At 39.9% G+C, this 27,415-nt stretch overlaps 1 protein-coding gene across 6 annotated transcripts; it reads left to right on the top strand.

The window, feature by feature from the left end:
• The first annotated feature begins 1,772 nt into the window (after positions 1-1,772).
• wt1a (WT1 transcription factor a) lies at positions 1,773-26,837 on the top strand. 6 transcript variants are annotated; one of them, XM_085464719.1, is made up of 9 exons: positions 1,777-3,114; positions 6,478-6,600; positions 7,694-7,796; positions 13,022-13,105; positions 19,130-19,229; positions 21,742-21,886; positions 23,232-23,321; positions 23,695-23,778; positions 24,033-26,837. In XM_085464719.1, the coding sequence occupies exons 1-9, from the start codon at positions 2,646-2,648 to the stop codon at positions 24,152-24,154; spliced, it is 1,320 nt and encodes a 439-aa protein (XP_085320845.1). In that variant the 5' UTR covers positions 1,777-2,645; the 3' UTR covers positions 24,155-26,837. The 6 variants fall into 6 exon arrangements, with proteins under 6 accessions (XP_085320842.1, XP_085320843.1, XP_085320845.1 ...); XM_085464718.1 differs by having other exon boundaries at positions 1,778-3,114; positions 23,695-23,787; XM_085464721.1 differs by lacking the exon at positions 13,022-13,105 and having other exon boundaries at positions 1,779-3,114.
• Positions 26,838-27,415: the final 578 nt, after the last annotated feature.

Raw genomic sequence — 27,415 nt, 5'->3', positions numbered from 1 at the left:
ATCAACCTGTGGTCATGAGTGACTGAATAAATACGACTGTGTTTATTAGTGGTTGAAATGAGTTTCCTCTGAAAGGTGTCTGGGCTCAGACCTATAGGGTGCAGAGTTTGGTGCTTAATGCTCAGTGTAGAGCTACTGCTCCTCTTCATTTAAAGGAGCAACCTGAGGTGGTTTGGATGCCTCGTGGATGCCTAATAGGTCAGGTCCTGTCTGGTGTTTATAAATAAAATAAAAAAACAGCAGGAATAATATTTATATTGAAATGAGTGAAACCTCAGTGATACCAGACTCAAAGGACGGTAAATAAGCTGTTAAGTAATAATGTGAAAATTAAAAAAAGTGTGTGCAATAATTTTTTAACTTTGCCTTGATATTACTATAATAATAGTTTTCATTATTCACTACAATTTCATTAATCACACAACTAAATTGCTCTTCTGGTTTTTAAATTTATTTTATTTGCTGCTGACAGTAATTTATTCTCGGGGTCCCCAGAGACTTCAGTTGGTAGTCTCTGATATGTAAATATTTCAGTATTAACATTCTTTTTAGGATTATGATTTTTTGTCATAGTCCTTAATATTATCATTATGAGTTTAAAAAAAAAATCTAAAAACTTCCCACTCACTACCGAGCAATGTTTAAATTCTTGTGCACCCACACATTTGATACCACCTGTAAGAGAGCACAGGGCTGCACACCAGCGAGAAAATCAAGCCTAGTTGTGTTTTTTTCCACTGTGGAAGAAAATAAACTCTGTTCCTGGTTCCCCACAGTGTCCTGTGCCACTTGATTCTTTAAAGAAAATGCTAACAACGCCCCTGCACAGTTAGTTGTGATGTTAGATTTTTTTGTTTGTTTTTTATGCAGTTGAGCAATAACGAATTAATTTGAAAACAAAAGCACTTGAAGGAAGTCGTATTAATGGCTAATAACCGGATTAATAACCGGAAATAAGTGCATTTTTAAAAGGTTTTGACGCAGGGAAAATACATTACCGGCATTTTAATTTGAATAATTTATTTATTTTTTCCTTTTTTTTTCTTTCGCACTTTTGTTAGTCTATCAAGAGGTCAGACACGGTTAGCACTGTGTTCTCGTCGTTTTGACGCAGGTGGAAAAGACATAGATTTGCATTACGGGAAAGGCCGTTGTTGCCACGTGCAACCAGCACGCGCAAACGTGGAGAGTTGAAGATAAATGGACTTTTCACGCACACTTTGGGAACTCTTATCGCATTATTCCCAAGCAGGAAAGTGATGAATGTTAGCAGTAAGGTGAGCCGTTAAAATGTGTTTTCGTTGTATGGACGAAACATTAAATTTTAAACCACTGACACGCGCGTCTCCGTTCATTTAATTATGTATTTATTCATTTCTCAGTGATGATTTCCCTTTTTCTGGCCTTTCGGCTGAAAACCTGAGGCGTCACAGTTCTTATTATTTTAGTGTTCGTGTGATTTTAATATGTCGACAGCTTTTCAACGAATACAATTAAGAAAACAGAGTAAATAAAATAGGGAAACGCAGATAAATACAGCAGCGGGCCTTAAAAGCTGCAGTCAGACATGATTTATTGGCGCGCGGGGCGTTCGTGCACAACCGTTTAAATTAGACCGTAACCCCGCCCCGGTTTGTACTTAAACACAGCAAAAAAAATTAGATAAATCAGATGTTATAATAATTTAATATTGTCTAATAATTTTAATCCGTGTAAAATGCTGCATTTATTTTCAGTCTGGAGGAGGAAGGTTGATTCGTTTCTATTTAAAGCGGACTCCGGGCCGGGCCTCCTTTGTCACAGGTGAGTTTATTCTTTACGAAATATTTAAGTCGTCTTCAGAATAAAATCCATTTTAATGCTGCTTGATTAAATGCATTCAAAATAGCTACTGTATCGGCCTGTCAGCAATAAAATAGACTTATAGTTTGGGCTATTGTCTTTCAACAAATAGTTAGAAAATTATGCTTGTTGAAGATTTTTGTTCCCAGATTTTTTAAATACAGGAAAAGCACGTGGTTAAAATTTTATTTTTGTGTGACTGAGGTCAAAGTTTGGCTTTATTTGTTTGCATCAGAGTGACTGTTCAGTAGATGAATGAAGTCAGAGGGTGCTTTCCCTCATCACCTCCTGACTCCACCCCCTCCACCCTCCTCACACACACACACACACACACAGACACATGCACAAGCTCAGAGAGTGGAGGGAAAAGAGGGCTACTCCTCCTCACTCCTCCTCACTCCTCTTTCTCCATTCACAGAGAAAGCTCTGAGCTCCTTCTTGAATGGACCCCATCTCTCCGAGCCAAAACTTGCTTTCTGCTGTTGTGGACGAAAACTGAAGATCACCACTGATCAATCTGTCTGTTTTTTTTTCTTCTTTTTTCTTCTTCTTTTGCTGAGAAACTTGGCTGCAGAGACTGTGCTGTGTCGCCATGAACTTCTGTACTTCTGTCAGACTTGATGAGTTTCCAGAGCGCCTGTGTGTGGTGTCGTAGACGACTGATTCAGAGAAGAGCTGAGAAAAAGAAGACGTACTCCTTAAAGTGACTGAAAGACTCCCAAGGATTAAGAAGGTGGACACAGGGAGACGGATCGAATTTAAAAATAGCCTTCCTTTATCCCAGTTCTCTCCCCTGGACCGCGATGGGTTCAGATGTACGCGACCTAAACTCCCTGCTGCCCCCGGTCCCGGCGGGCCCCAGCCCTGGCTGCCCGGCCCTTCCCGTCAGCACGGCCCCTCAGTGGGCTCCTGTCCTGGACTTCCACACTGCCCCCTCCCCTTACACCTCTCTGGCTGCTCCCCACTCTTCCCTGGGGGCGCACTCCTTCATCAAACAGGAGCCCAGCTGGGGGGCCGCTGGTGACCCCCACCACCACGATGCAGATCCCCATTGCCTCAGTGCTTTTACCGTCCACTTCTCGGGCCAGTTCACAGGGACTGGGGCCTGCAGGTACGGTGCGGCGTTCGGGGCACCACCTCCTCCGCCGGCCCCGAGCCAACCGCCACCCGTGGCCGCCCCGCACCACCACCAGCCCCCCAGCAGGATGTTCAGCAATCCGCCATACCTGACCAACTGCATGGACACGCAGCAGGCGGCCCGCAACCAGACAGGTAGGGTGTGAGTCTGGGTGTTAGAACATCACCAATTTAACTGTCAATTCTTTCACAAGAACTTTTGACAGATGCAGCTTGAAGTCTTGGTATCATTTTTTTTTTTATCATTCAATTCAACATAAATCTTTTCTACTTTCTGCAGAAGGTGCTTCAGAAGGTGAAGGTCACTTTTCTATAACTTAGCACATTTTCTTTTACAAATTTTACCCCCTGTATATGCATCTGAAGTTCTCTGACAAATCTGTCAGTCATTAGTACATCACCAAAAATGATTTCATGTGGTTTAAATCAGCTGACGTGTTCCTTCTCTGGCTCGAAATCTTGGCTCGGCCTGATACGACCAAGCACGTTACAAACATTGACATCTTCTTAAAAGCACACACAAGTTGTAGAAAGGCGATCCAGCTAGTACTCTTACACAAGACTCCTGTTTGTTTCTGAAAAGGTGGCGTTAAAAGCATTCGAGCTGTAGGCATGAATGTTTAAGCCACAGATGTGTGTCCTGTGCAAACGGCCCATTAAAAGATCACATCCATGAACTTCTTTGGATCTGATCTTGCTTTTAATCGCAGTCACTGAATTTTTTAAATAGGGTTACAGTAATTATGATCATTCTTTTCTTTTGTGTCTGACGCCCTTATAAATTAATTTTTGGAAGGTTTACTTTTTATATAAAATAACATGTCATGTGTTACTCATAATATAGCTCTGAAAATATCATAATTCCAGGTGCAGTGCTTCATATGAAATTTTATATAAAATTACCGTTTCATACTTTTTAAGGTAAATAAAATTTTGTCTGAAATGTTTTAATTCATTTACAAAATCTGATTGTCAAGCACAACAGTATTTTGGTCTAATAAATGTCAAAGATTTGGCAATTGTAATTTATAATTCTTTAAACATCTGCTTAATGTGTAATAAATGCATGACTGCAGCAACGTGCATCAGCATGATCCACTTATAATTAAATACGCCACTGAGTTAGTTCGAATTCGTAATTTTTGCCATTGGAGTCGAGGGTTTTTCACATCTCAGTTTAGTCCTGGTTGTTTAGATTTAATTTCAATTTGTGTTTTATTCGGAGAACAAAAACACTTTTCTGTTAACATCTTTAAACATTTTTCCATTATTATTTTCACGTTCGCATGTAAATTATATAAAGTTTCATTTTTTTCTGTGAATTTTTCTGTGAATTATATTCACCTGAACCACGCTTTGTGCATCATCTCATTTAACCAGTAAAATCCGTCATTTTAACCAGACTAGAGTTCAGTAATTAACCATGAGCTGAAGCGTGTCCAAAGTCAACAGTGGGATTCATACCTTCTGAGTATCACACCCTAAACTCTTGTTTTTGTAAATGTTCATTTCAGGCAGAAAAATTCATCTGTTAGTGATTACCCAACTGATTAATTAGTAATAACGTGCTTATCAAGCAGATCGTTTAGGAATAACACAGCAATCAAAGCGCCAAGCCGACCTCTAACCTGTTTTTATCTGCTCCCCGCTGTGGCTGGATGAGCACAGACAAACAAACCAACAGCAGGACTCGGGTCACACAGTAGAGCGTGATAGCACAGTGGGGTCACACAGGGACCATCACACACACACTCACACACACCGCTTTTCTGTTTTTCTGTCATGTTCTGACATTTTTGTGTGATTTGAACAACAAAACAAACAAAAAGTAAAATAAATTTTACCAAAACACTTCAACTTTACAGCACAACTTTTACTGTACTTATTGCCATATATTTAACCTTTAGATAACACATAAATACATACTGACGATCACCTAATATGTAAAGCTGATTTCCACAATCATCCATTTGAAGATTTATTTACAACTCTGAGTATTAAAAAAGAAGAAGACAATATGGGGTATTTCCAGAGTTTTCCAGCTGACCTCATCTCTTCTCACCTCAGTGCTAGACTTCAAGGAGGCAACAAAAATGTCCCAATACATGGATGAACACACACACGCTCAAACATATGCAGAGAGAGAAAACTCAGACAGGGAAGAAGACAAATGGAGATGTTTAATGAGTTTTTTTCTCGTCCCCCTCCGCCTCTCCTCTCAAGCACCGATTTACAGGGTAAAGTCGGTGAAAGTGCTGTATTTTAATTAATGAGGCGTGCATGTGAGAGATAATGTGTGTGTGCGTGCGTGCATGGGTGATTTATGGCAGTGTGTCGTGCCCTTTAGGCCAGTCTAAGTCATGAGTCAGGTCTAGTCTGGGTTGTCGGGCACGGATCTCTCTCAACAGAAGTCGGTGTGTTTGAGTGTTTCTTTGGGGTTTTTTTTTTTATAAAACTAAATTTATTCAAACTGAACTCGCAGTTTAACTGTGTGCATATTATGCCAGTGGTGAAAATAAGATTAATCGAATGGAGAATAAAGTCATAAATGAGGCTAATTCAAATTTTCTGTAACTTTATAAAAAAAAAACGAGTAAGGGAAGCTTAAGGTGTAACATTTAACATGTCTCATGTTTTATGTGTAGAAACAAAGAAAAACCCAGAAAATCTTCTTCACCTCCTTTTTTCACTGGTTTTATCATAACTTGAGTGATTTATTTTCATCTTTTAAAGCAGAGAAAATACATAAATACAACCCAAGTGCCCGAGCTGGTCCTCTAGATCATAGTCTGGCCTGCAACGTCCTAAAAAGTGGAAAAAATGAATAAATAATAATTGACATAATTATATTACTGAATCTCAAAATCTCAAAGTAGGATGATTGCAATGAGTCTGTACTGCTTTTTAACGTATGTGTGCAAAGCAAACTTTTCTCTCGCCTTACACTGATGCGTGAACATCTCTGCCCGGTGCTTCACATTTCATGACTTTGGCTGACTTTGATGGTCTTCATCATAAATGTTACCTTGATCTTTTCCTCTTTTAGTGATCTGTGCTGCAAGACTGTCAATAATAAAAGTATCAGCGTTGATGTTCATGAAAATGAGCATCATGTATGATCACTGTTTCGTTCAGTGATGCACTCACCTTTTGGTGGCATTTTTTAGTCTATATTCATTTTGCTTGTAGCAGGATATATGCTGAAATGGTCATTTATGAGGATTTTTTTATTAATCTTATTTCTTCATCGCAAAAACAAGAAAAAGGAATTTTTTTTAATATAGAAAATTCTTGTTTTTAATCATGAAGGCCTTGTTGTGATAATCTTATGAGTTTATTATAAGTCGTTTGTTCTGCATGCGGCTCTTTGGTTACTTTACCTTTATTACCAGATTCACAAATGCAGCTATGCTGTTGTATTTAGTTTCATGTCATCGTGTTTCACTGTTATGGATTTCCGCCTGTTTTTATGTATTTATTTTTCTTTCTGTGTTGCAGGTTACAGCGCAGTTGCATTCGATGGAGCCGGTAATTATGGTCACACTCCTACACACCACAGCTCGCAGTTCTCCAACCACTCCTTCAAACATGAAGACGCTTTAACTCAGCAGAACACGATGGGTATGTGCGAGTGTGGCTTTCGGCGTGCCGACGCGCCCTGTGAATTCAGTCTCTCCTGATAAATGTCTCAGCATGTAAACAGGAGTTTTCTTCCTGAGATTCATTAATCAAATTTTTTTGTTTTGCTTAAGTAAGTTAATTTTATTCTAACTATTTATAGTGAAAATATTTAAAAACCTTTTAGGTTTTCTAAACCCCCCCCCCCCCCCCCCACCCCCATATGGTAAAAAAGTTTTTTGTTTGTTTTGGTGTCTTTTAGTCTTCTGAAATAAACAGACTTATATATATATACACATATATATATCTCCATTTGCAGGGAATTGCAAGGGAAAATTTAAATGACTCATAGTTGTTACACTTTCTGTTTTTTTTTTTTATTAATCACAATTATAATTTTTACAAATAGTTTTGTTGCAAGCTTATACCAAAGCACATAGTTACATAGTTGCTGCAGGTCTTTTGCCTTTGTAGGACAACTGCTCAGATAACATTTGTGCAGATCCAAAAATGCATTATTTTTCCATCTTTCTCAAAACAACAATGCATCAGAGTCTCTGCCAGTTGGAACAAAAATAGACGTTTCAGTGCGTTTTAATTCTGTGTGAGTGCACAGCTGTGTGTATGGCAGCCCAAAGGCCCTCACCTAGGGAGTGTCTTGTCCCCTATTCTGGTCCCTCGGCCCTGACCTTGCATGTCGGAGGTATAAATCAGCCACATCCTGACTGACAAACCCCTTTCATCCACCCACTTCTGTCTTTAATCCCTCCCCTCTGTATGGTATTTGTAAATATTTAAATAGGGGTGTTTTGTGGACCCGTAGCTGTAAATTTTCAATGATTTTTACAGCAAAGATTACGCCGGGAATTAGAGTAGAGAGAGGGATTTTTCAGAAATGTCAAGGGAGCCGTTGACAGAGAGAGAAAGATCTTAACATTTGAAGAAATCTGGGGGAAAAGAGAGACCACAAAAGAAACACTGCTGAGGAATTTAACCTTCACATTATGTCTTTTTTGTTGTTGCAAAAGCCATATTTTTTTTAATGTATAACTACCCACATTATATACTGTATTGTGTATCTGTGTGGGCATTATAGGTGAGCAGCAGTATCCTGTACCTCCTCCTGTCTATGGGTGTCACACACCTTCAGATAGCTGTACGAGCAGCCAGGCTCTGCTTCTGAGGAATCCTTACAACAGGTAACACTCACATGCCTCATGCACTGCAGTGCGCACCCACCAAAATCATCAAATCTATTTTTACACCAAACTATCAGCAGCAATTAAATCTGGAAATACTTCAGAAACCATTGTTGATTGTTTTTGTGTTGCACTAAATTCAGTGAAAGGTAGCAGGATGCAGTTCTTAACAGGATGTTCACCTTCAGGACAGGTCTGCCTGCCATTGCAGTTTCCTTCTTTGCTTTTGTTCTGCTTCCTTTAGCAGCTTCTTGGTTGTTTCAGTTTTTGTGCACCCATTAGAGTATTTAAGTATTCCTCAAGTGATGTGAAAATCCTCAGTGTATGTATCGTCGTGACTTTGTGTGTAGATTAGTCCGTAAGTAACGGTGTTAGGACGTTCAGAAGGAAAGCATGGGCTGATTTACTGATTGTTTAAAATAAAGAAAGTCCTTTATGCTTATTCTGTGAGGATAATTGTCAGTGATTTACTGTCTACCTTTCTGGGGTTTTAATTGCTGTGAGACACTCTGGTGTTTCCTCTGAAGGACAGATGACGTCCAAGCAGAATTCGTCATAAAGTGCAGTTACATTGTGGCAAGACGCGAAAAGGCTGAGCTTCTTCCACACTGAGTCTTTCGTAAGATCCTCTGGTTCTAAACTTGCGACTGTTCTGACATCATTTTGCAACATTAGCGGGAGTTTTTGATTGAAACAGCGCAGGGCTTTGTGCTTTTATAATGCCTTGCAGAGTGATCTACATTAATCTTTACGATATGAATCAGCTCGTGTTGATACAGCGCTTACATTTAAGTTAAAACTCTTTGTTTCCATCCAATAAAAACGAAAATGAAGAAAATAAAGGAAATGTCTTCACTGACAGCAGACTGCTTCACATAAGGTTAAATCACATTAAGCCATTTTCCAAAAGCAGTGATTTGCTGCAGTAGATGAATGACTGGAACACTAGAAATATTTCCACTCAACAAGCCGCTGAGACGAACCGAAGCTATAAGCCTGTTTTCTTGTCATGAAACTCCACCGATGGTTGATGGCCAGTTTACCTTCTTTCATTGCTTTCCTAGTGGGCTTTGCAGCATTTAATGAAAGGACTTTTTAGCAACAGTGCGCAAGACTCGCTTTTCACTTTCGATTAGATGAGCTGTCCAGTGTGACGTCTAAAACATGACTGGTGCAGTGACTTTTTTACCCAGTAGTTCCTTGTGGGACCCTGACAGGTCTCAGCACACTGTAGTTTGACTTGGAAGTTTTGTATTTGTGATAGCCATGGTGACTGTGGTCACACCCATAATCAATTTGACAAAAGTACCAAGAGAAAAAAAGCTTTTTCCCCCCGTTATTTATGGGTGTCAGTAATAATGTTCTGTAGCTTCTCCTGACTCAGTCGAGTCTAAGTGAATATTGGTTGAAACTTGCTCTTATGTTCCAAGCAAAGACAGAAAATAAGAAACTTAACAGCTGGGGGAAAAACCAAGCTCTTCCATGATTATCTTGGTTATAGTGGTGAAGATGGAAAATGAGAAACGTGCTGCCAACATGTCGTGACAAAGCATGAGCACATTCTGAGTTTAGAGACCTTGTCTTCAACTATATGGATAAAAACACTGGGCCACCTACACTTTGCTGTGGCTGCTGCCATGAAGCTCCTGGTGCGCAGTGTTTGTACTGATGTCAATGCCAGAGGAGGTTTGAGCACCTCAGCGCTCAGTGACCGCACCCTGTAACGTTGACTGCTGTTCCCGTGGGTGCTAAACGCTTCACTTTGCAGTAATACTTATAATATTTAGGGGGAAGAAACTTCATAAACTGACTTGCTGCTACGCTCACTTCCTATTTCAGTACCACACTTGAATTCAGTGAGCTCTTTAGAACGACCCATTCATTCACAGTTGTTTGGCTGACTGCGAGGCCAGGTGTTTGATTTTATACAGCTGTGGCAATGGGACTGAAAATATCTGAATTCTAAGATTAGAAATTTTCTGTCCAATATCAATACTCTATTTGGTATGTTTTTACATACCAAGTGTGCAATTTTCTGCATGTACATATAGTGAGTCTGCTCCTCCACCAACAAGTATTTCACCTTCAGCCACACCCAAACTTAACCTTTAATCCCATCCTTTACTCCCTCACTCCACCCACATTCCAGAAATAAAAATATTGCCTAGTTTTTTAAAAATGTAGCCATTGTGCCCATTTTGTACCTGATAATTTACTGCAATTATTGTAAGTCGGATTAGTACAGAAAAACAAAACAAAAAAATGGATGTTAATGTAAATATTCCACAAGCCTTCACCACACAGAGCTACCTGTGCAGCTCTTTTACAGATGCATTTAAAAACTAGCGGCAATAAGCTTCCTCTGAGGTTAATACATGAACCATTTTTAGTAGGTATGTCTCCTGGCTGTGTGCTCGCTAAAGTTTTTCTTGTTCTGATTTCTAAATATAACATTCTTCACATGCCATTGCTTCAGTGTTCCCCATCGATGGACCAACGTAATAAATTCTCTGTGAATATCACAGCAGGGAAAGTTGTGTGAGAGAGAGACGTATGGTCATAGGCTGTCCTCAGAATCTCCCTGTGAGGAAGTCTTAATCATAAACATAACTGATATCCACTCGAACGCGCTCTCATAGCTGGGAAGGCTCATATGAGTCAGTGGTCTAATCTCACAGCCTGGTACCAACAGGCCTGTATTTACTCTGCAGGCTGCTGGAACAACATGAAATAAAAACACGGGCCTTATTAATGCATACAGACAGGGGGGCACTCTGGTTTTTATCAAAGTAAAAAAGAGTACAAGGTGTATGAAATCGCACACCATGTTCTGAACAGTTGCTGTAATCTTTGAGCTGCAAACAAATGCTCAGGCTCTTCTTGGACACACAGGAAATTTGGCAATTTGCACAGAATTCCAAACTTTTGTGTCCTCAGGAGTCATTTGACTTCTCACATGGAGTCGGTGCATGTGGAGGGGGTGGCAGTGGGCCACTCTTTGCATATTCAGTTATTCGGTTTGCTCAGGCAGATTTTGTTTTTTCATCTCACCGAAGCACGATTCACAGTTTGTCTGAACCATTTTCAAATATGTCTGGAAATCCCCTCCTTCTGACACCTTTGAAATACAAGCTCTTTTTGCACTCGTTACTTAAATGTTTATGGCAATTTGTATCTGTATAGCTTTTTGCAATACAATGTCTCATTAGGCAGATTTGTTGCACTGATAAGGGGCGACCGTGGCTCAGGGGGTTGGGAAGCATATCTGTAACTGGAAGGTCGCCGGTTCGATCCCTGGGCTCTCTGTCCTGGTCGTTGTGTCCTTGGGCAAGACACTTTACCCTACTGCCTACTGGTGTTGGCCAGAGGGGCCGATGGCGCGATATGGCAGCCTCGCTTCTGTCAGTCTGCCCCAGGGCAGCTGTGGCTACAACTGTAGCTTGCCTCCACCAGTGTATGAATGTGAGAGTGAATGAATAGTGGTATTGTAAAGCGCTTTGGGTGCCTTGAAAAGCGCTATATAAATCCAATCCATTATTATTATAAGCCGATATGATTATTAGTGGGATGAATGGATGCTTTTAAAGTTACTGTTAGGTTTTTATGACTGTCCAGGTTTGACTGTTAGTTATGATGGTTAAAGAGGCTTGATATGCATTGAAAAGTAGTATAGTATTTATTTTATTGTCATTGTCAAGAACAATGAAATTGCGTTTGGGGCTTCCATACAACCCAAAAAAAGAAGAAAATAATAAATACCCCTTAAAACCCAAGTGTACATATTTAACCCAGTGTGACTCCAATGCAATAAGACAATCCTTAGCAATAATGTTCGTAGAAATTCAGACAAAGACCTGAGAAACATGACAAAATACAACAATGCACCCATTCAATATTATTGTACTGTGAGATATGATATCAGATATGATAGTTATCTATTTAAGAAAGAGGGGGGGGGGGGGGGGGGGCAGGAGGGGGAAGAGAATAAAGATATGATGCACCAATGCAGACCAGTTCATTGCTATTAAGAAGTTGGATATGGTTACTGCCATTGTTGCGAAGACAGCATGAGTGGATGTTTTGTTGAGTGCTTCATGCTGAGTTCCACTGACATCCACTTCACTGAGATGGAGGCAACATTTCAACAGTTCAGTTCTATGTTGTTCAAACTGCGATCACCTTTATTAATTTACCCCTTCAGATCATTTTATCTTCTTGGATGCATTTGTTTTCTACTTTTCAACATAAAACCTAGATTCCCAGTCACTTCAGTTTATTATTTTAGCCTAGACAAATCAGCCAAAGTGTCTGTATTGTGTCGGAAGTGGGAAAAAGTTGGATTTGTACATCCCTATCCAAAAAGCCTGCCTACATAGTTATTATCAAAATTATAGATATTTGGTAATTGTGCTGTTTTTGATCCTCTGTGGCACTTCTTGAGATAAATTCTCTGTTTGTTTATTCTGAAGAAAAGATAAATTCTTTTGTAGGTTAACTGTGAAGTGGAGGGTTTTTCCAGGAAACACCTGCTGTAACACACGCTGGGTGTTACGGCAACAACAAAAAAAAGGGGGAGGGGACCGATAATGGTCATAAAATAGATGGTCAGCAATGGATCCAGTGAGAGAAGAAAAGCAGACATATTTATTTGAAAATGTCATGGATAGCTGCTTTAAATCTTGCTCTGAACCTCCATCCCAGCAGTATTTCAGCAGATATACCATTTGGCCCAGCTGGCCGTGTGCGCCTGTTGTACTGTAAAATAATAGCTGTGTAACGAGCAGGGTACCAGGCACCACATCTACCCCATCCACACTGCTATGTGCCTGCAGGTGGTGTAATAGAGGGACTGTGGTGTTAGGGGTGAGAGCTATAAATCCATTGTGTGTGTGTGTGTGTGTGTGTGTGTGTGTGTGTGTGCACGTGAGGTATTTAAACGCATGGCAGCTCTGAATAATGATTCTCGAGTCTGCCGTGTTTAATGAAAGATGGCCGTAATGAGATAATTTGGCTCTCTTGGTGTCCGAGGAACATTTTTTAATCTCAGCTCCACCTGTGACTGTGTGGGTGTTTGTGTGTGTTGGCATTTTTCATTAGCGTGCTTCTACAGCGGACGACAAAAGCGAGTGAATACACACACACATACACCCAACCGTGTCCTGGTGCTTGACAGTCCACTGCACAGCTCATGAGCTTTTCTTCTACATTTTGTCTTTCCTCCACAGCGGTGAAAATTTATATCAAATGACCTCTCAGTTGGAGTGTGTGGCATGGAACCCTGTCAATACACTGGCATCCACCATAAAGAGGTAGGAACTCATCCATCGCTCTCTTTAAGCAGCAGGAGTCTGTCAGGTTTGGGCTGAATAGGACAGTGGGTCATGTGAAGGGAAGATTAGGTCGAAGAGAGTGAGCAGACTCATTATTTTTGGAACAGCAGCGGCAGTTTTCAGCGCTGAAAGAACATCTTTAGTCTTTCCCACCTGCTGCGTCGCTGTGATGTAGAGTTTGAACAAGCCGGTAAAACACACGCTTCAATTTGGTTTTTAAGGTTTGAGGTACTGCTGCATGGACGGCAAGACACTGGGTTCAAACTCATGTGCTCATTTGTTTTATCTTAGCATGTAAACAACGCAGCAACCACTTTCTCTGTGATTTAGAAGGACGCCAGTTTTGTAGGACGTTTGTTTAAATAGCATAAGTTCCTACAACATACACCAGCCTTACTTAATTCAAATGCTACATCTATTCTTCCTGTTACCAGAGACATTATAAAAGCGAGATGTGCCATTAAATAGGATTTGCTATCAAATTTTTAAGCAGTTTTCAAATTTAACTGGTGATTCTGTTCATGCTGCTGTCAGGTCCCAGTGCCCGGAGGTTTTATCAGTATGACAGCAGAATGGCAAGACCTGCTTCTGTCAGGACTTTGCCTTTGTTATTACTAATATAAATAGCAGGAATAGTTACTTTTTGCTATACTATAACTTATAGTACTAGAAGTATTGTTCCAAATGGAAGTGCATCTACTACTGAGCAGGTAAGAACATTCATTTAAACCACTGATCAGCCACAGCATTAAAGCCGGTGAGCAACATTGATCATCTCATATCTCATATCACAGTCAATTGATCGCCGTCTGTTCTTTGCCTAACTCAGCAACCATTGATCTGATCACTGTACTTCAGACTGGTGCTCTTTTTCAGTGGGGGTTGTCTGTGTTGCAGATCAAAATATTCAAAAGCATTGTTGCCTTGACATTAATACAGATGTTACCCTATGGTAGCCCCCCCCCCCCCCCCCCCCCCCCTGATAAGCAGAAGAGAATGGATGCATATTTAGAGAAGATGATTGTTGGCTGATTGTTGTTTAGAGGTTAGATCTGTTTTAGGTGGTTACACACAGATGTTTAGGCACATGTCTGTTTAAAGCCATTCCACCATTTGTTAGTTTGCTTCACTGACAGCCATGCTCAGCATACTGTAATGGGTACTTTTTATTGCAACTGCTCTGTTTTTTGACTCGCTCATGCTAGTGCATTGTGATAAACTTTACAGCCACTGAGTGTTTGATAAATGAGAATAATCTTACAGAACCTTGAAACAAAACACAAGCATAGCTTTAAAGGTCAAACATGGGTTTTAATTCCTAAAAGGATGTAGGAACAATAAATATAGATCAATTTATTATTGTAGGGTCTTTAACTTACAGTACAAAGACCTTGAAGCAACTGTTGTTGTGATTTGGTGTTATATAAATAAAATTCAATTGATTTAAATTAAGTTTTTGAAAGCAGTGTAACTTAAGAATGCCTTAGAAGTGTTTTCAGTGCGGTTTACCAGCCAAAAAGATAATTAACAGAAATACTGTTAATGTCAAAGTACGGATATAGTGAAAGACGTCTATATTAGCAAATGTTTGCTCCTAAATTTTACATGCTGATAATTTTTGCAAAGTTGTAAAACCAGTGGGGTTTTGGCGCCAGCGCTTGTCTTTGTTCTCATCCTGGGTCGAGTATCTATCACATTTTCCCACGGCTTCTTATATTCCTGTCTGCCAGACACCAATTAGAAACCATGCAGAAATAATCACTGAAGTGTCAGCATTGTTCAGACGATCTTAAAAGCACCGAAAAGCATGCGCTGTGCTGTATGTCACTGTGACCTGCATAGCTTACTGCTGGTCAGCATCTGTGTCGACTCACAAATAGCTTTCTGCTCCGAGCCAAGAGGCATTCATCTTGGTTAACAGATGAATGTGTGTGTGTGTGTGTGTAATAGAGATTTGTATATGGATAAAGGTGTGGTACTGTGTGGTACTGCTGTTTTGTGAGAGCAGTGTGGGTGTGTATGTGTGGTGGGCCGAGGCTCTTTAAAGCCGGTATTAATGTGGTTTTATTCACTTAAATAAACTTTTGAAATAGAAAATATTTCATTTTGCCTGTGGCTTCATGCTAGCTGAGTGATTTTTACTGTTTCAGAGGGCTGTCTCTGACTTTGTGGCATCTGTGATGGACAGCAGGAGAAATGAAGGGTTGAGGAGTGATGAGGATGATGAGGAAGAGAAAGGAAAGCAGAAAGAAGGGGAGGAGCAGGATTTGAGGAAGTGGAAGTGTAGGGGAGCTGAGCTGAGACAGGAAGTACAGATTCCTCCCTTCCTATTATTTCGATTTGGAAACTAAACACTAAAACGATAAAGTGCACATCAGCTGTTTGCTCAGTGTGAAAGAGTGAAGGCTGGAGAAGACCTGCAGTAGTGCCAGAGACATTCTGTAGAAATATGAGACCACGTATTTCAAATGTGGTTCAGCAACTCTGATTATTTGCCATTACACTCTCTCAGTATCATAAAGCACTGATGTGTGGTGTTATTATTAGTTTTATTGTTTTAGCACATCATAGCAAATCATTAGTTCCCGTCATAGATGTGTTTTCAGTTTTTTGGATTCAAACATCACACCTGATCGAGAGTGACACAGTGGTTGCACGTGTTGGAAGATCTCCTTCATGGCTCTGCAGATGAGCGTGTGCACTAACGTCTGCTCAACCTACAACCATGAAGGAGGAAGAATTTGAATAGCTGACCCTCTTTAGACTTTGCAACACTTTTTTGGATCAAAGTGATTAGAAATGATAAACAAGAGTCCTTGCAGGAGTTTCTGACACTCACTAACAACTCCGTATGGAAATGTGGAAGCACGTCGTCACTCATCGTTCATAATGTGATCAATCTGAAATTCATCACAGATCAAACTTCAAAGTTGTGCCTGAAGTTGTAGCTCTTACCAGCTATTGCTATAACTATATAACCTGTTTGAAAGTTGCCTTAAATGTGAGTATTTTATTCAAGAAATGCATTTGTTTTCTTTTTCCTGACATGAAAAGTTTGCACAGATATGTGCTGCAAAAAATGAAGCTGGAGCTACCGGTTGGTGAGATTGCATTAGCCCAAAAACTGCTAGTCTGCTCATTTCTGACTCTTTTCTGCAGAAACACTGTAGGGTAACAACACTATTTTTTATATACCTTTTATTTGTTACAGTATTATTTCTCTCTGCTTTCAGTCTTTTTGCTGTAACCTTGATATTTTGAGCAAATATAACGCTGTTTTCTCAGATTCCTCCTGCATCTCCTCATTAGACACATTACAGGTCTTTAGCATCCGTGGTTTGTTGCTCTAGCTGCAGATATATAAGATGAGACATCCTTTATTTAACTTATATTTGAGACATTCTTGCTGCCAAGAGGTAACCATCCCTACAGAGTCTGCCTCGTGAGCTTGACAGGATGACATGAGTTGCAGGTTTGTGATCCATGATTTCTGTCCCACCAGGACATTTGTGTTTTGCATTCTGTTCTCCATTTTTAACTCGCGGATTTTGTTTTTGCTTCACCTTGCTACTTAGATTTGGGCTCTGAAAAAGTACATGTGGCAGTTAGGAAGGTATTCTGGTTTTGACACACATGATACCGATACCCTAGCCTGATGCTTCAAGGGTGAACACCAAAGGATAGCTTGTAAGTACATTTGCCATGACAAGATGAAGTTAATGGACAGCCTTGTCTTATTTTGCCTTTTGAAGGACCTCGTAGTGTTTTCTGGTTTTACACTCTTAACAGAACTACATATTTTCAAACAACTCTTCATTACACAGTTATATCTTTTATATTGTCAGATGTCATCTCCTTCTGTTTTACGTCTGTGTGATGTAAAATGCCACAAACGTCTGCGGTCACATCCACAGCTGTCCAGCCTCACAGCGAGGTGGTTGTCAGAGGACTGACTGACTTGGGTCTCTCATTATGTAAAGTACATCACCCACTATTACTAATCGCATAGACATAAAGATGAATGAATAAGGAGCAGCAAAGGAGCTTGCAGTGCAATGTAAAGTCAGTTGCAGTGACTGTCTTCCTGTCTTTGGGATAATCGAGGCAGACAAAGAGCACCTTATACGCGCTCGGCTGTACGGTGTGCGTTTTCCACTGCAGCGGCACAGGATGCAAACTCCCATCCTCCTCGTTTGGTTAGACAGACTGAAATATAACACATTTCATAGACAAGAGCTTTCTGTGTCTCTGGGTGTTATGATAAGAAGATATGAGAGGCAGCTGTGTCAAACAGAGCAGGTTTTGTTCTGCCCTTTAAGTCATGTGAAATACGTGACTGGAAGAGTTTCTGTAGCAGCTGCTTGATTATTTTCCTTGATCAACTGTAAAATATTAACCGTTTAAAGCCTGAACCATGAAATTACTGCTAGAAAATTCAATTTTGTTAAAAAAAACCGAGTGTTTATTGAATCTTCTGACAATTAAAACAACAAACTAGATATTCATTTGCATATGTGTTTTAATTTGTGTCATATTTGCTACATATGGCATTTCTTTTGCAATTTATTACTTAGAAATATATTATATATATTAGATTTTTTTGGTGGGGAAAAAACACACTGATGATGTAGAAGCCTGAAAAACTCACAAAAACTATTTGTATCTAATATGATATGCTAGGTGTTAATGGGTTAATCTTAATTTATATAATAATAATAGTCTCTTTAGAGAAATAGTTTAGCATTTAATACGCTCATTTTTCTGAAGTGTGTTTGCCATCTAAGTTAAGTTTAGTTGCAAGTATATTCTTTGATTATATCATTTCAGATGTGACACTTCCATGTAGTGCAGCTGATTTTGTATGAGGCAAAAACTTTGTGTTTTTGGCCAAATATTTTCCCCAAAAAGCAGAGGCCTGTGCACAAACGAGGAAATCAGCACCATACATCACCACTGGTGACATCAGTACAGTGGACTCTGTGTTTTGTATTATGGGCTCTCAGTGACAGGGTAATAATGTTACCAGCCAGCACAGAGATTTGCGTGCTATTGCATTTTTAAAATCTGGTGTGTGTACACTTCACATTCATCTTGGACTCTCTGACTTCACTCTGAAGAGGTTTTGAGCTTCTACCGTCATTTAGTAGCACGGTATACTGCAGCACGGTGGACACTTGATTTTTGGAGCCAACTTTTCGGGAGTAATGAAATAGTGCTCCTTATGCTTTTACGGTATATTAGTATTATATTAATAATAAAAATAAAGCTGTCATTTATTTTGAAATGTCCAAAATAGGCATTAATTTAACACAACGACACCGCTTGACTCTGTGCCACAGTCTGAGTCATTCACGCCATTTCTAAATGAACTCGATTGTATAAAAAACAGCTTCCATGCCGGACACCACATATACTAGTATGTTTACTGTACCAATGCCAGCCAGTTTAGCTACATGGGAGCTGATTGAATTGACTGGAAGACGACTTTATCAGATGTCAGATGTCTTCTCCGGTCTTTAAAAAGACTCTTTACATCTAAACTTGGTTAAAAAGAACGGTCTTCCTCTCCAGCACCTCTGCATGGTCCTTATTTGACCAGCAAATCCAAATCCAGAGCTTTCTTCCTTTGCAACAGGGATGCAACTAACCGCTGTCTGTCCTGCCGCTCTGTTTGAGAACAGTAAGTTTTGATTTTCTGGATCCTTGTGCTAATAAGCACACCATGCACTGAAACCCCAGGAAAACAGGGTTATATGTATAAGCATATGTAAATGACATGGACATGTTTATTCCCAAAGAGAACAATAAAACACCAAATATACTTGCATTTGCATTTTGGAAACTGTCTGGTGAGGTGTGATGCAGACGAATATCTAAGATCAAACGTGTGGCCATGACAGACCTTCAGAAATCACGTCTCACAGACGTCTGGTACTTGGTGGGTTTAGAGACCACAACAGCAGCAGCTAATAAAACGGTCTGTTTCTCTATCTGTGTTTGCAGCCACGCAGCCAGTTATGACAGTGACCCCAGCACCCCGATGGTATACAGCTGCAGCACGCAGTACCGCATACACACACATGGAGTCTTCAGGGGATTACAGGTAGGAACCCACATTACTGCTTCTCCTGCATGCGCCTAACTCTTTGTCAAGAGGTCACCCTGAGGTCATGTGTTAAGATCAGAGTGTAGCCACATGCTTGACAATACTGAAAAACACCTGAGGTCACTTTGATAAACGGAAGAGCAAAAACAGACGATTGAGCCAGAGCGTATTTTTCTAATGGGTGGAATGAAGAAGATGAGTGGTGGAGAGTCTGATGCAATGAACAGGCTACGTGAAGAGGACTGATATGCAGCAGAGCACAGATTTACAAACCCATACACACAAATACCTGCGCGTACACACACACACACACACACACACACACACACACACACACACACACACACACACACACACACACACACACATTCAGGGGCTCTTATAAGGCGACTTTAAAAGTCAAGAGGAATCTTTTTCCACAAATCCATTAGCAGTGGAGAAACACACACTCAGGGTTACGCTGGGTAACGATGCAGTTTCCATGCAGGGATCAGCATGTTAATAAATCATTAGATTTTAATTATTGTCTGTCAGCTGCTCTAAAGGACAGGGAGCAGGAGATTCTCCAGACCTGCTCTTAGTCCACAACAGGACTTTTTGAGATCTTTCTTTCTGGGGCCTGCTTCATTACTCACTCTGTTCCTTTTCCTTCTCTGAGATCTTGCTCGGTACAAAAGAATAAACAATATCTCACTCCTGTTCCTTTTTAAAGTATAATTTAAGAGCTGCTAAAAAGTGAGATAACAGATTGAGCAGCAAAATGATGCTTTGCTCCATATTTTTATTACAGGGATTACACTAATTCCCAGTCACTGCCAAAGGAAATACAGATGACAGCCGTGGAATTTCACTCTTCATTAATATTACCTCATGGCCTGCAGTCATTATTACACAGAGTGTTAAAAACTGAAGCCTCTGATCAGCTAACTATAACACTTTAGTCTCACAAAGTCGTTGTTGTTGGTCTCACATTAAATCAGCTAAACAGACCTTCAGCAAACACCTTACTTCTTAGATCTGGGTTATTTCGTATGGAGGCCCAGTGTGGTCAAAATTAATTAAACGGATATGTCATTTTAGATCACATTTTTTAAAGTAATATACATGACTTAAATGGTAGAAAGACACCTAGAATAATAATATTTAATTATCAATATTTGAAGAAAATAGTTTTTTTATGCTGATATTTGTGTATTTTTTTCATGCTCTTCTATTGCATAAAAGTTTTTCTTGACAGTTTACCTTTTAATCAGCCATGTCCTCTACATCTCTGAAGATTTAACAATATCTACCCAATGTAAGCAGGTAATTCCTTTGAGCCACAGCAAAAACGTTTACCAAAGTTAATGAGGCTACTGCTGTAAATAAACCCACTGCACAGACAGCTTAAACTGTCTAGCTGTGTAACTCGCTATGCAGGGTTGTGAGACTAAATTATAACCCGAAATAAAAATGAAGAATCAGATCTGTAATTCTTAATCCTAAATGTTCATCATCTCAGTGCAGAATCATAAAATGCTGTCAGATTTCATCGAACAAATGTATTTAGTGCTGTATGTTTAACCATATACATATTTTTTAAAGCATTTATCCAATATTAAACGCATCAGGACTCCCTACATTAACACATAATAAACTATCAGTGCAAAGAGTTTGTATTGTGTGTCACACACTGTGGATTCTGATCAGTTTACAGCTCATGGTTGCCTCGATGTTCACATGGGCACGGTAGGTGACTCTTAACAGCTCTAATGTTAACAGTTCTAATTAGAACAGGGCTGACCTCTTAATCGCTGGTCATTATGCTAAACGCTGAGGAAATGAAGAGCAGATGCTGCAAACAGGGGAGGAGGAGGAGAGATGGGAGGCAGTGTGGAGGGAAAGAGGGAGAAAAGAGAAAGTGATAAAGGGAAGAATGAGGTGGAGGGGTGTAAAGTGGAAACAGAAGACGGACGGCTAAAGGAAACATGAAGAGCGTGTACTACCGTGTCAATGTAGATTAAATAACCAGCAGGTGAAATGAAACGCCAAGACGTCTGGTAGTGTAAATAAATGTAAACACTGAATTTGTCCCTTTGGTCACGTGTGTTTTCCTGTTTTCTCCTCCGGCTGTGAGCGATGCAGTGGGGGGCACTGTTAGGGGGTCGGTCTAAAAAGCGTGACTAACTGCTCCCTTTGGGCTGCACTCAGCCTGGGGTCATTTTACTGCTAATTCCCATCTAATGAATATATGACCATTTCATCATAATGAACCCCAACATGGAGATCTCATGCACTCATTTACATGCAGGACAGATTTAATTGCCTGTTTTCTAAATGTAATTTAGAAAACAGGCAATTTTTTTTTGTTGCTTCGGCTATTGATGTCCTGGGAGAGTTTTTGTTAATTCTGCATTGAGCAGTTTAGCTTTAAATATGTGTGTGTGTGTGTGTGTGTGTATGTGTGTGTGTGTGTGTGTGTGTGTGTGTGTGTGTGTGTGTGTGTGTGTGTGTGGGTGGGTGGGTGCAGGACGTGCGTCGGGTGCCCAGCATCGCTCCAGCCATCGTGCGGTCAGAAAGCAGCGAGAAGCGCCCGTTCATGTGCGCCTACCCAGGATGCAACAAGCGCTACTTCAAGCTCTCCCATCTGCAGATGCACAGCCGCAAACACACAGGTGAAGACGCACGCTCTGCTGACACATTCATCACATGACTGCCGACAGCAGCGGCGTTCTGCACACATTTCCCAGCAGTGCTGTTAACTTCAATAAAGGCTTTCTACTTCACTTACGTTTTTTGAGCTTCAGGAGGACAAACTTCTTCAAATGAAGTTTCCATCGGCTCTGATTTCCGTGTCTCCTCTTGCCAGGAAATATTTCCTGTTTGGTGAAATATAGAGAAAGAGATTTTCAGTTGGGTCTGTTGCACAGAAAAGAACCTTTCACTGTGGTGATTTTATTTTCAATGACTCAAAAGTCAAAAACAAAGCCAAACGTGCATGCACTAACAGATGTGAGCCCTTCAGATTTTACATATAATCTCTAAATTACCTAAAACTTTAGAACATGTCACTGTGCATACTCTCAGAATAGCACTAGTTAAAAATAATCAGTGTTATTCTGAGTATATGCTTTTTTGTTATTATAAACAATAAAACAGCCATAATGAGACCATTAATCTCTTCAATACTATTCATTATTATTATTTATTTATTTATTTTTACAAAGTGTGTTTGAAAATGTATTAAAAAAATGTTGTCCACAACTTACCCTGATATAAATCTTAAAAGCTTTGGTTTTTGTGTTGTGGTTACCTTTGCACACACATTTTATAGCTTAAATAATTATTTTGTTAATTACCCATTAATACATTTTTTAATCGTGTTCTTACTTACTCATTTAGTCTGTTGGATTTCAGGAAATACCCAGAGCCCAAGGTGATCTTTATATGCTGTATATAGTCGGGTCAAAAGTTTGATCAGAACCAGCAAATTTATTCCTTAATTCTTTTCCCTCAATTTCATCTGATCCTGATTTTTTTATTTATCAAGTTATTGACTCTTTTATTGGTTTCTTTTGTTGTTTATTTGCTTGTTTGTTTAATTGCTTATGTGGTTAAATATTGTTGTTCTGCTTTCATGTCAGGCAGCTGCCTGGATCTTTTGCTGCTACCTCTCATTCATTCAGTGTGACTGAACAGTGACTGCGACTATGCAAAATCATATTTTGAGCAACGCGTTTTAATTGGATTGTATTTTTTTTTTTTGAAAAATATGTTTATAAGTGATCTTTGGTAATATGAGTGTTGGTGTTCCTGCATGACTGATCACGTTGCAACAATCAGGTTCAAAGCTGCTGCACAATGTTCTGGACGGGCTGATAAACTGGCCTGTTGGTTTCATCTGTACAGATCCTGCTTTTTTCCATCACTGCAAGAGTGACCAGCTGTGAGTATGTGATAAAATAAGTTGAAAGGATGTCTAAATTAATCCTCTGTGTTCTTTTTCTTGTCTCTGTCCAGGGGAGAAACCCTACCAGTGTGAGTTCACAGACTGTGGCCGCAGATTTTCGCGCTCTGACCAGCTTAAAAGACACCAGAGGAGGCACACAGGTTTGACTGGTTTTACTCCCGCGGGCTGTCTGACTTCATTTTTTATTTCTTCCTGGCCTTTTGCTCTCTCCCTCTCTCTTCTCGCTCTCCTCTGCTTTTTGCATGACAGCTTTGTTTTTGTTTTGTTTATTTTTAAAGACAGTGCCGTCTTTAAAGTTTTGTGTTCATTGGTGCACTGTACTGAACTCACTTCAGATGAAGTTGCTAAATGCTGGCCAAACTTTGGAATGGCTTCTCTGCAAGCCTTTGCTCTACTGTATTTCTCTATCTCCCTCTGTGTGTGTGTGTGTGTGATGTTGAATGTGTGTTTTCCGTATGTGTTTATGTGAACTCGTGCTGAATGCGTGTGCATGCTTACTGTACATGTGTTTAGGAGTAAAACCGTTCCAATGCGAGACGTGTCAGAGAAAGTTCTCTCGGTCTGACCACCTTAAGACACACACACGGACTCATACAGGTAAAACAAGTGCGTAAACTTTTATTTTTTCATTTCTTCTTCATCCATTTAATATTTATATACATGTATATTATAGCTGAAAATGTTCATTTTAATTCCTATGAAATAAAAAGAATGTTAATAGACTGGTGCTACTATGCATGAAGAGATATAGCAGCAAAATATTCGAAGAAATCCCTGATTTTAAATCCCTCTGGTGCTAATTCTCCCCCTCCTGTCGTTGCCTCACCGTCCTCCACCCACCTCTCTCTCAGGTGAGAAGCCGTTTAACTGCCGGTGGCCTAACTGTCAGAAGAAGTTTGCCCGAAGCGACGAGCTGGTACGACACCACAATATGCACCAGAGGAACCTCACCAAGCTCCAGCTGTCCATCTGAGTGTGTCTCTGCAGCCCGTTTCCAAGACTAAAATATTAACATGTTATTTTGCGTAGCCCAAAACAAAAAAGCCTCCGTGGGAGTCTTAATCTGACATTTAGGACTTAAATTTTACGAGCTACACACCACAGTCTGCACTCTGAGGTGAAATGCAAATCTGTCTAAAATCAAGGAGAATTCTGACAAAGGGGATGTAGTCTTGGAAACTGCAGTATATTACTTAGTTCATCAGTTCAGTTGATCTCAAGGCCAGCTCAGATCAGCTCATACCTTCCTTACCCATTCAACTGACTCTCTCATTTAAGCTCTCCACTTGCAACATACCTATAACTGTGCTTCACCTTTTATGCTGTATCTGACTTAAGCATCTCATCTTCGTTCTTAAAACCTGCTGTGTCCTGTGACCATGAAATAGGGAGGTGTCTCAGAACAGTGCCATGCTTCTTATATAAATCACTGCTGATGGAAATGATAATCTTCTTTTACTGACATGTGTTTTTGCTTCTGTCAAGAAATGCAAAAAAATCCAAAACCAAAATCATCAATGTGCGAAAATCGCAGCGACCTCCCCAAACACCCTCGTGCAGAGTTGCTATGTCATCTGGTAAGATGCTACTTTGGCCAGTCATAGTCCTGGTAGAGTACTCAATGGTTATTTCCCACTGAGGTTTTTTATCTTAAACAAAGTACTTCAAACGCGCTGTTTTCACCAGCACGTCTACATATTTTCATGCTCTCTCTATATTATCATTTCTGCAATATATCTATGTTATTCTGAGCTCCAAACTCACAACATTTGGCCATGTATGTTTTCTTTAAGGTGGAATAACTTCCTAAAACACCTGAGTATTAGCAGGTTTTTCTCAAACAGCAATACGTAGTTCTCAGACTGATGTCTGTTGAGGATCTGGCTCAGCAGCGAGTGTATGAAATTAAATTACTAAAAAATGAAGAAATCTCTGTATGTCGATCTACGCATAGCTTGACAGCTGCTTTCTGTGATAATTTGCAGTGTCACGTTTGAGGTTGCTTGGATGTTTAAGCCTCATATATTAGCTAAAAGTTGCTGCCTGCTCCACTCGGTGTCTAAAGAGGAGGGCCACATATACATGGCTAACATAAATCTAATCCAAAGCCCTTTTACCTCCAGCCTTCACAGTCAAGTACCAAACCCTTGCCCTAATTCTAACTATACCTTTAAAACTCGGACTCAGAAAAAGTGTGAACGGTGCAAAAAAATAAAAATCCTTCATCACACTGTTGGTCTTAAAATGCTTCTCACAAAGATAGCTCTATTTTCTATGGTTTCCAGTCACAGATGACTTCTGTGTTTGGAGGAGGAGCTCCAACCTGCCACACTCACACTCACACACACACACACACACACACCTTCAGCGAGTGTATCCTTGTAGCTGTTCTCAGTAACTTCATGGCTGTGACGCCTTTAGGGGACGTTCGTAAACTGTAGCCATAAAAAAATAACCCGTGTTGCACTCTCTCCAAACGGGCGCTAATTATGGCGCATGCTAGTCAGTGCAATGCTGGTATGTTTAATTATTGTAGCCTAATTATTGTGACACAGAGGAGTAATGTCTGAGTGCAGCCTGCTTCCCCAGATGATGGTGCTTTTTATGGGATTTGTTGACAGTAAATAACATACATAATCAGTTTTATATAGATTCTCTGTACCCATGTTTCAGGAGAACCAAGAGGAGATAACAAAAACAAAAAGCTTCACCTGATAGTTTTGCTTGAAAGTAAAACGTGTTTCCACCTGCATAAAATATAATTTCAGGCAAACATTGGGTGTAAATGTTCTAAAAATGTATGCAAATCTTTCATTTTACATTTCCATGCCCAGGATGTGTTCCAGAGGACGCCAGATCTTAACTGTTCAATGCTGCAGAGTGAGGTCAAAGGTTATAGTCAGCGGCCTACAAACCTACAGCTTAGCGCCTTTTCAGCTGTTGTAAATATTTCTTTTGCAAAACTACTTTAAGAAGGCGCACATGTTACCATTTTGCATATAAAACCTGCTTTCACTGGACGGATTAAAAGCAGAGAGAGAGATTTTTTTGTCGTCCTTTTAACAATAAGCTGCTTTTAATCTGAAAGAATCAAATCAAGAGAATAACTTGCATCTTTGCAGCACTCGCTCTGTGAAAGCTTTTGGTGTTTTGTCTGGTCTGCATAAAATATCTCGTTGCCACAAACATGACTTTACGGCTGTATTTAAAAAGCTGAACTTTTTTGTTGTTGTTGTTGTTGATTAATGTGACTTTTTTTTCTTGGAGCTCAGTTGTCTCTTGTCCCTGTGGTGTGTAAATATTGCTGGACTTTGGCAGTGTTTTCAGCACTGCGAGCTTTAAAATATGTCTGCCGGGTCACACTGGCTCTGTGGCCGAGACATTATGGTCAAGATGTAAATAATACTTCTTCATCATGGGAACTGAACTGTTTTCATAGGGGGAAAGATGTAAATTAACTGATATATATTAGACTTCTCTTTGGATGAATCGAGAAACTGTTTATATTTTTCTTTCTTTTCTTTGAAGTGTATTAATATTGGAGTCATAAAACAGAAAATGTCAGTGAAACATTTTGTACTCAAAGTGTGAGATTGAAAATTTCTCTCTGTTTAAATGTCTTGTGACTGTTTTGATACAGTAAGATTTGGCCTCTGTGGTTGTTTTTTGTCATTTTGTGTCCAGTTTCTGCTGTGGTATTATCTCACAGAGAATAATCTACAAGTCTTTTTTTAAAACATTAGATAACAGAAAATAAGTTGTAGAAAGACCCAAAAGACTTAAAGTGAAATATGTGCAAAATCTAAGACTATACATTAGCTGACCTTGACCGGGGTTTCCTCCCAGAGCACACAAGAGACCTGTTTCTTCTTCCCTACATACATCCTGCCCTGTTTGTGGCTAAAACAACACTTTTTAACTTAAAATTTAATGAATGAAACATTATGGAGTGTACGCGCTCCAGCTGACGCAGACTTGCACAATAAGAAAACACACACACAGTACAGTACAGTACCATCCACCTTCCTTTCTTTATCTCTCACCAGATTCCTGGTTGCATTCCTTGACTCTCAGTGAAAAAAAGAAGAAGCAGCCAGATAAAAATGAACGTGTTTTCTTTCAGCCCCTCTCTCCTGCTGCTTTGCTTCCACTCCTCTCATTCTTCCTCGTGCACCATTAGCTTCACTTTTAGGTCAAAAGACATTCTTTTGTTCTTTTTTTTTTTTGGTATTAT

Source organism: Copadichromis virginalis, linkage group LG7 (assembly GCF_057382275.1).
Source record: "Copadichromis virginalis isolate Kocher_CV1m ecotype Utaka linkage group LG7, C_Virginalis_male_GT1.1, whole genome shotgun sequence".
Classification (NCBI taxonomy): domain Eukaryota; kingdom Metazoa; phylum Chordata; class Actinopteri; order Cichliformes; family Cichlidae; genus Copadichromis; species Copadichromis virginalis.
This window is presented reverse-complemented; position numbering and strand designations above follow the sequence as displayed.

What these genes read in the sequence shown, in the direction of transcription:
- wt1a (XM_085464716.1), top strand. Translation starts at nt 2,646, where the DNA reads ATGGGTTCAGATGTACGCGACCTAAACTCCCTGCTGCCCCCGGTCCCG. An exon ending in GGCGGCCCGCAACCAGACAG is followed by an intron (nt 3,115 to 6,477) that starts GTAGGGTGTGAG and finishes TCTGTGTTGCAG; the next exon opens with GTTACAGCGCAGTTGCATTC. An exon ending in CTGGCATCCACCATAAAGAG is followed by an intron (nt 13,106 to 19,129) that starts GTAGGAACTCAT and finishes CTGTGTTTGCAG; the next exon opens with CCACGCAGCCAGTTATGACA.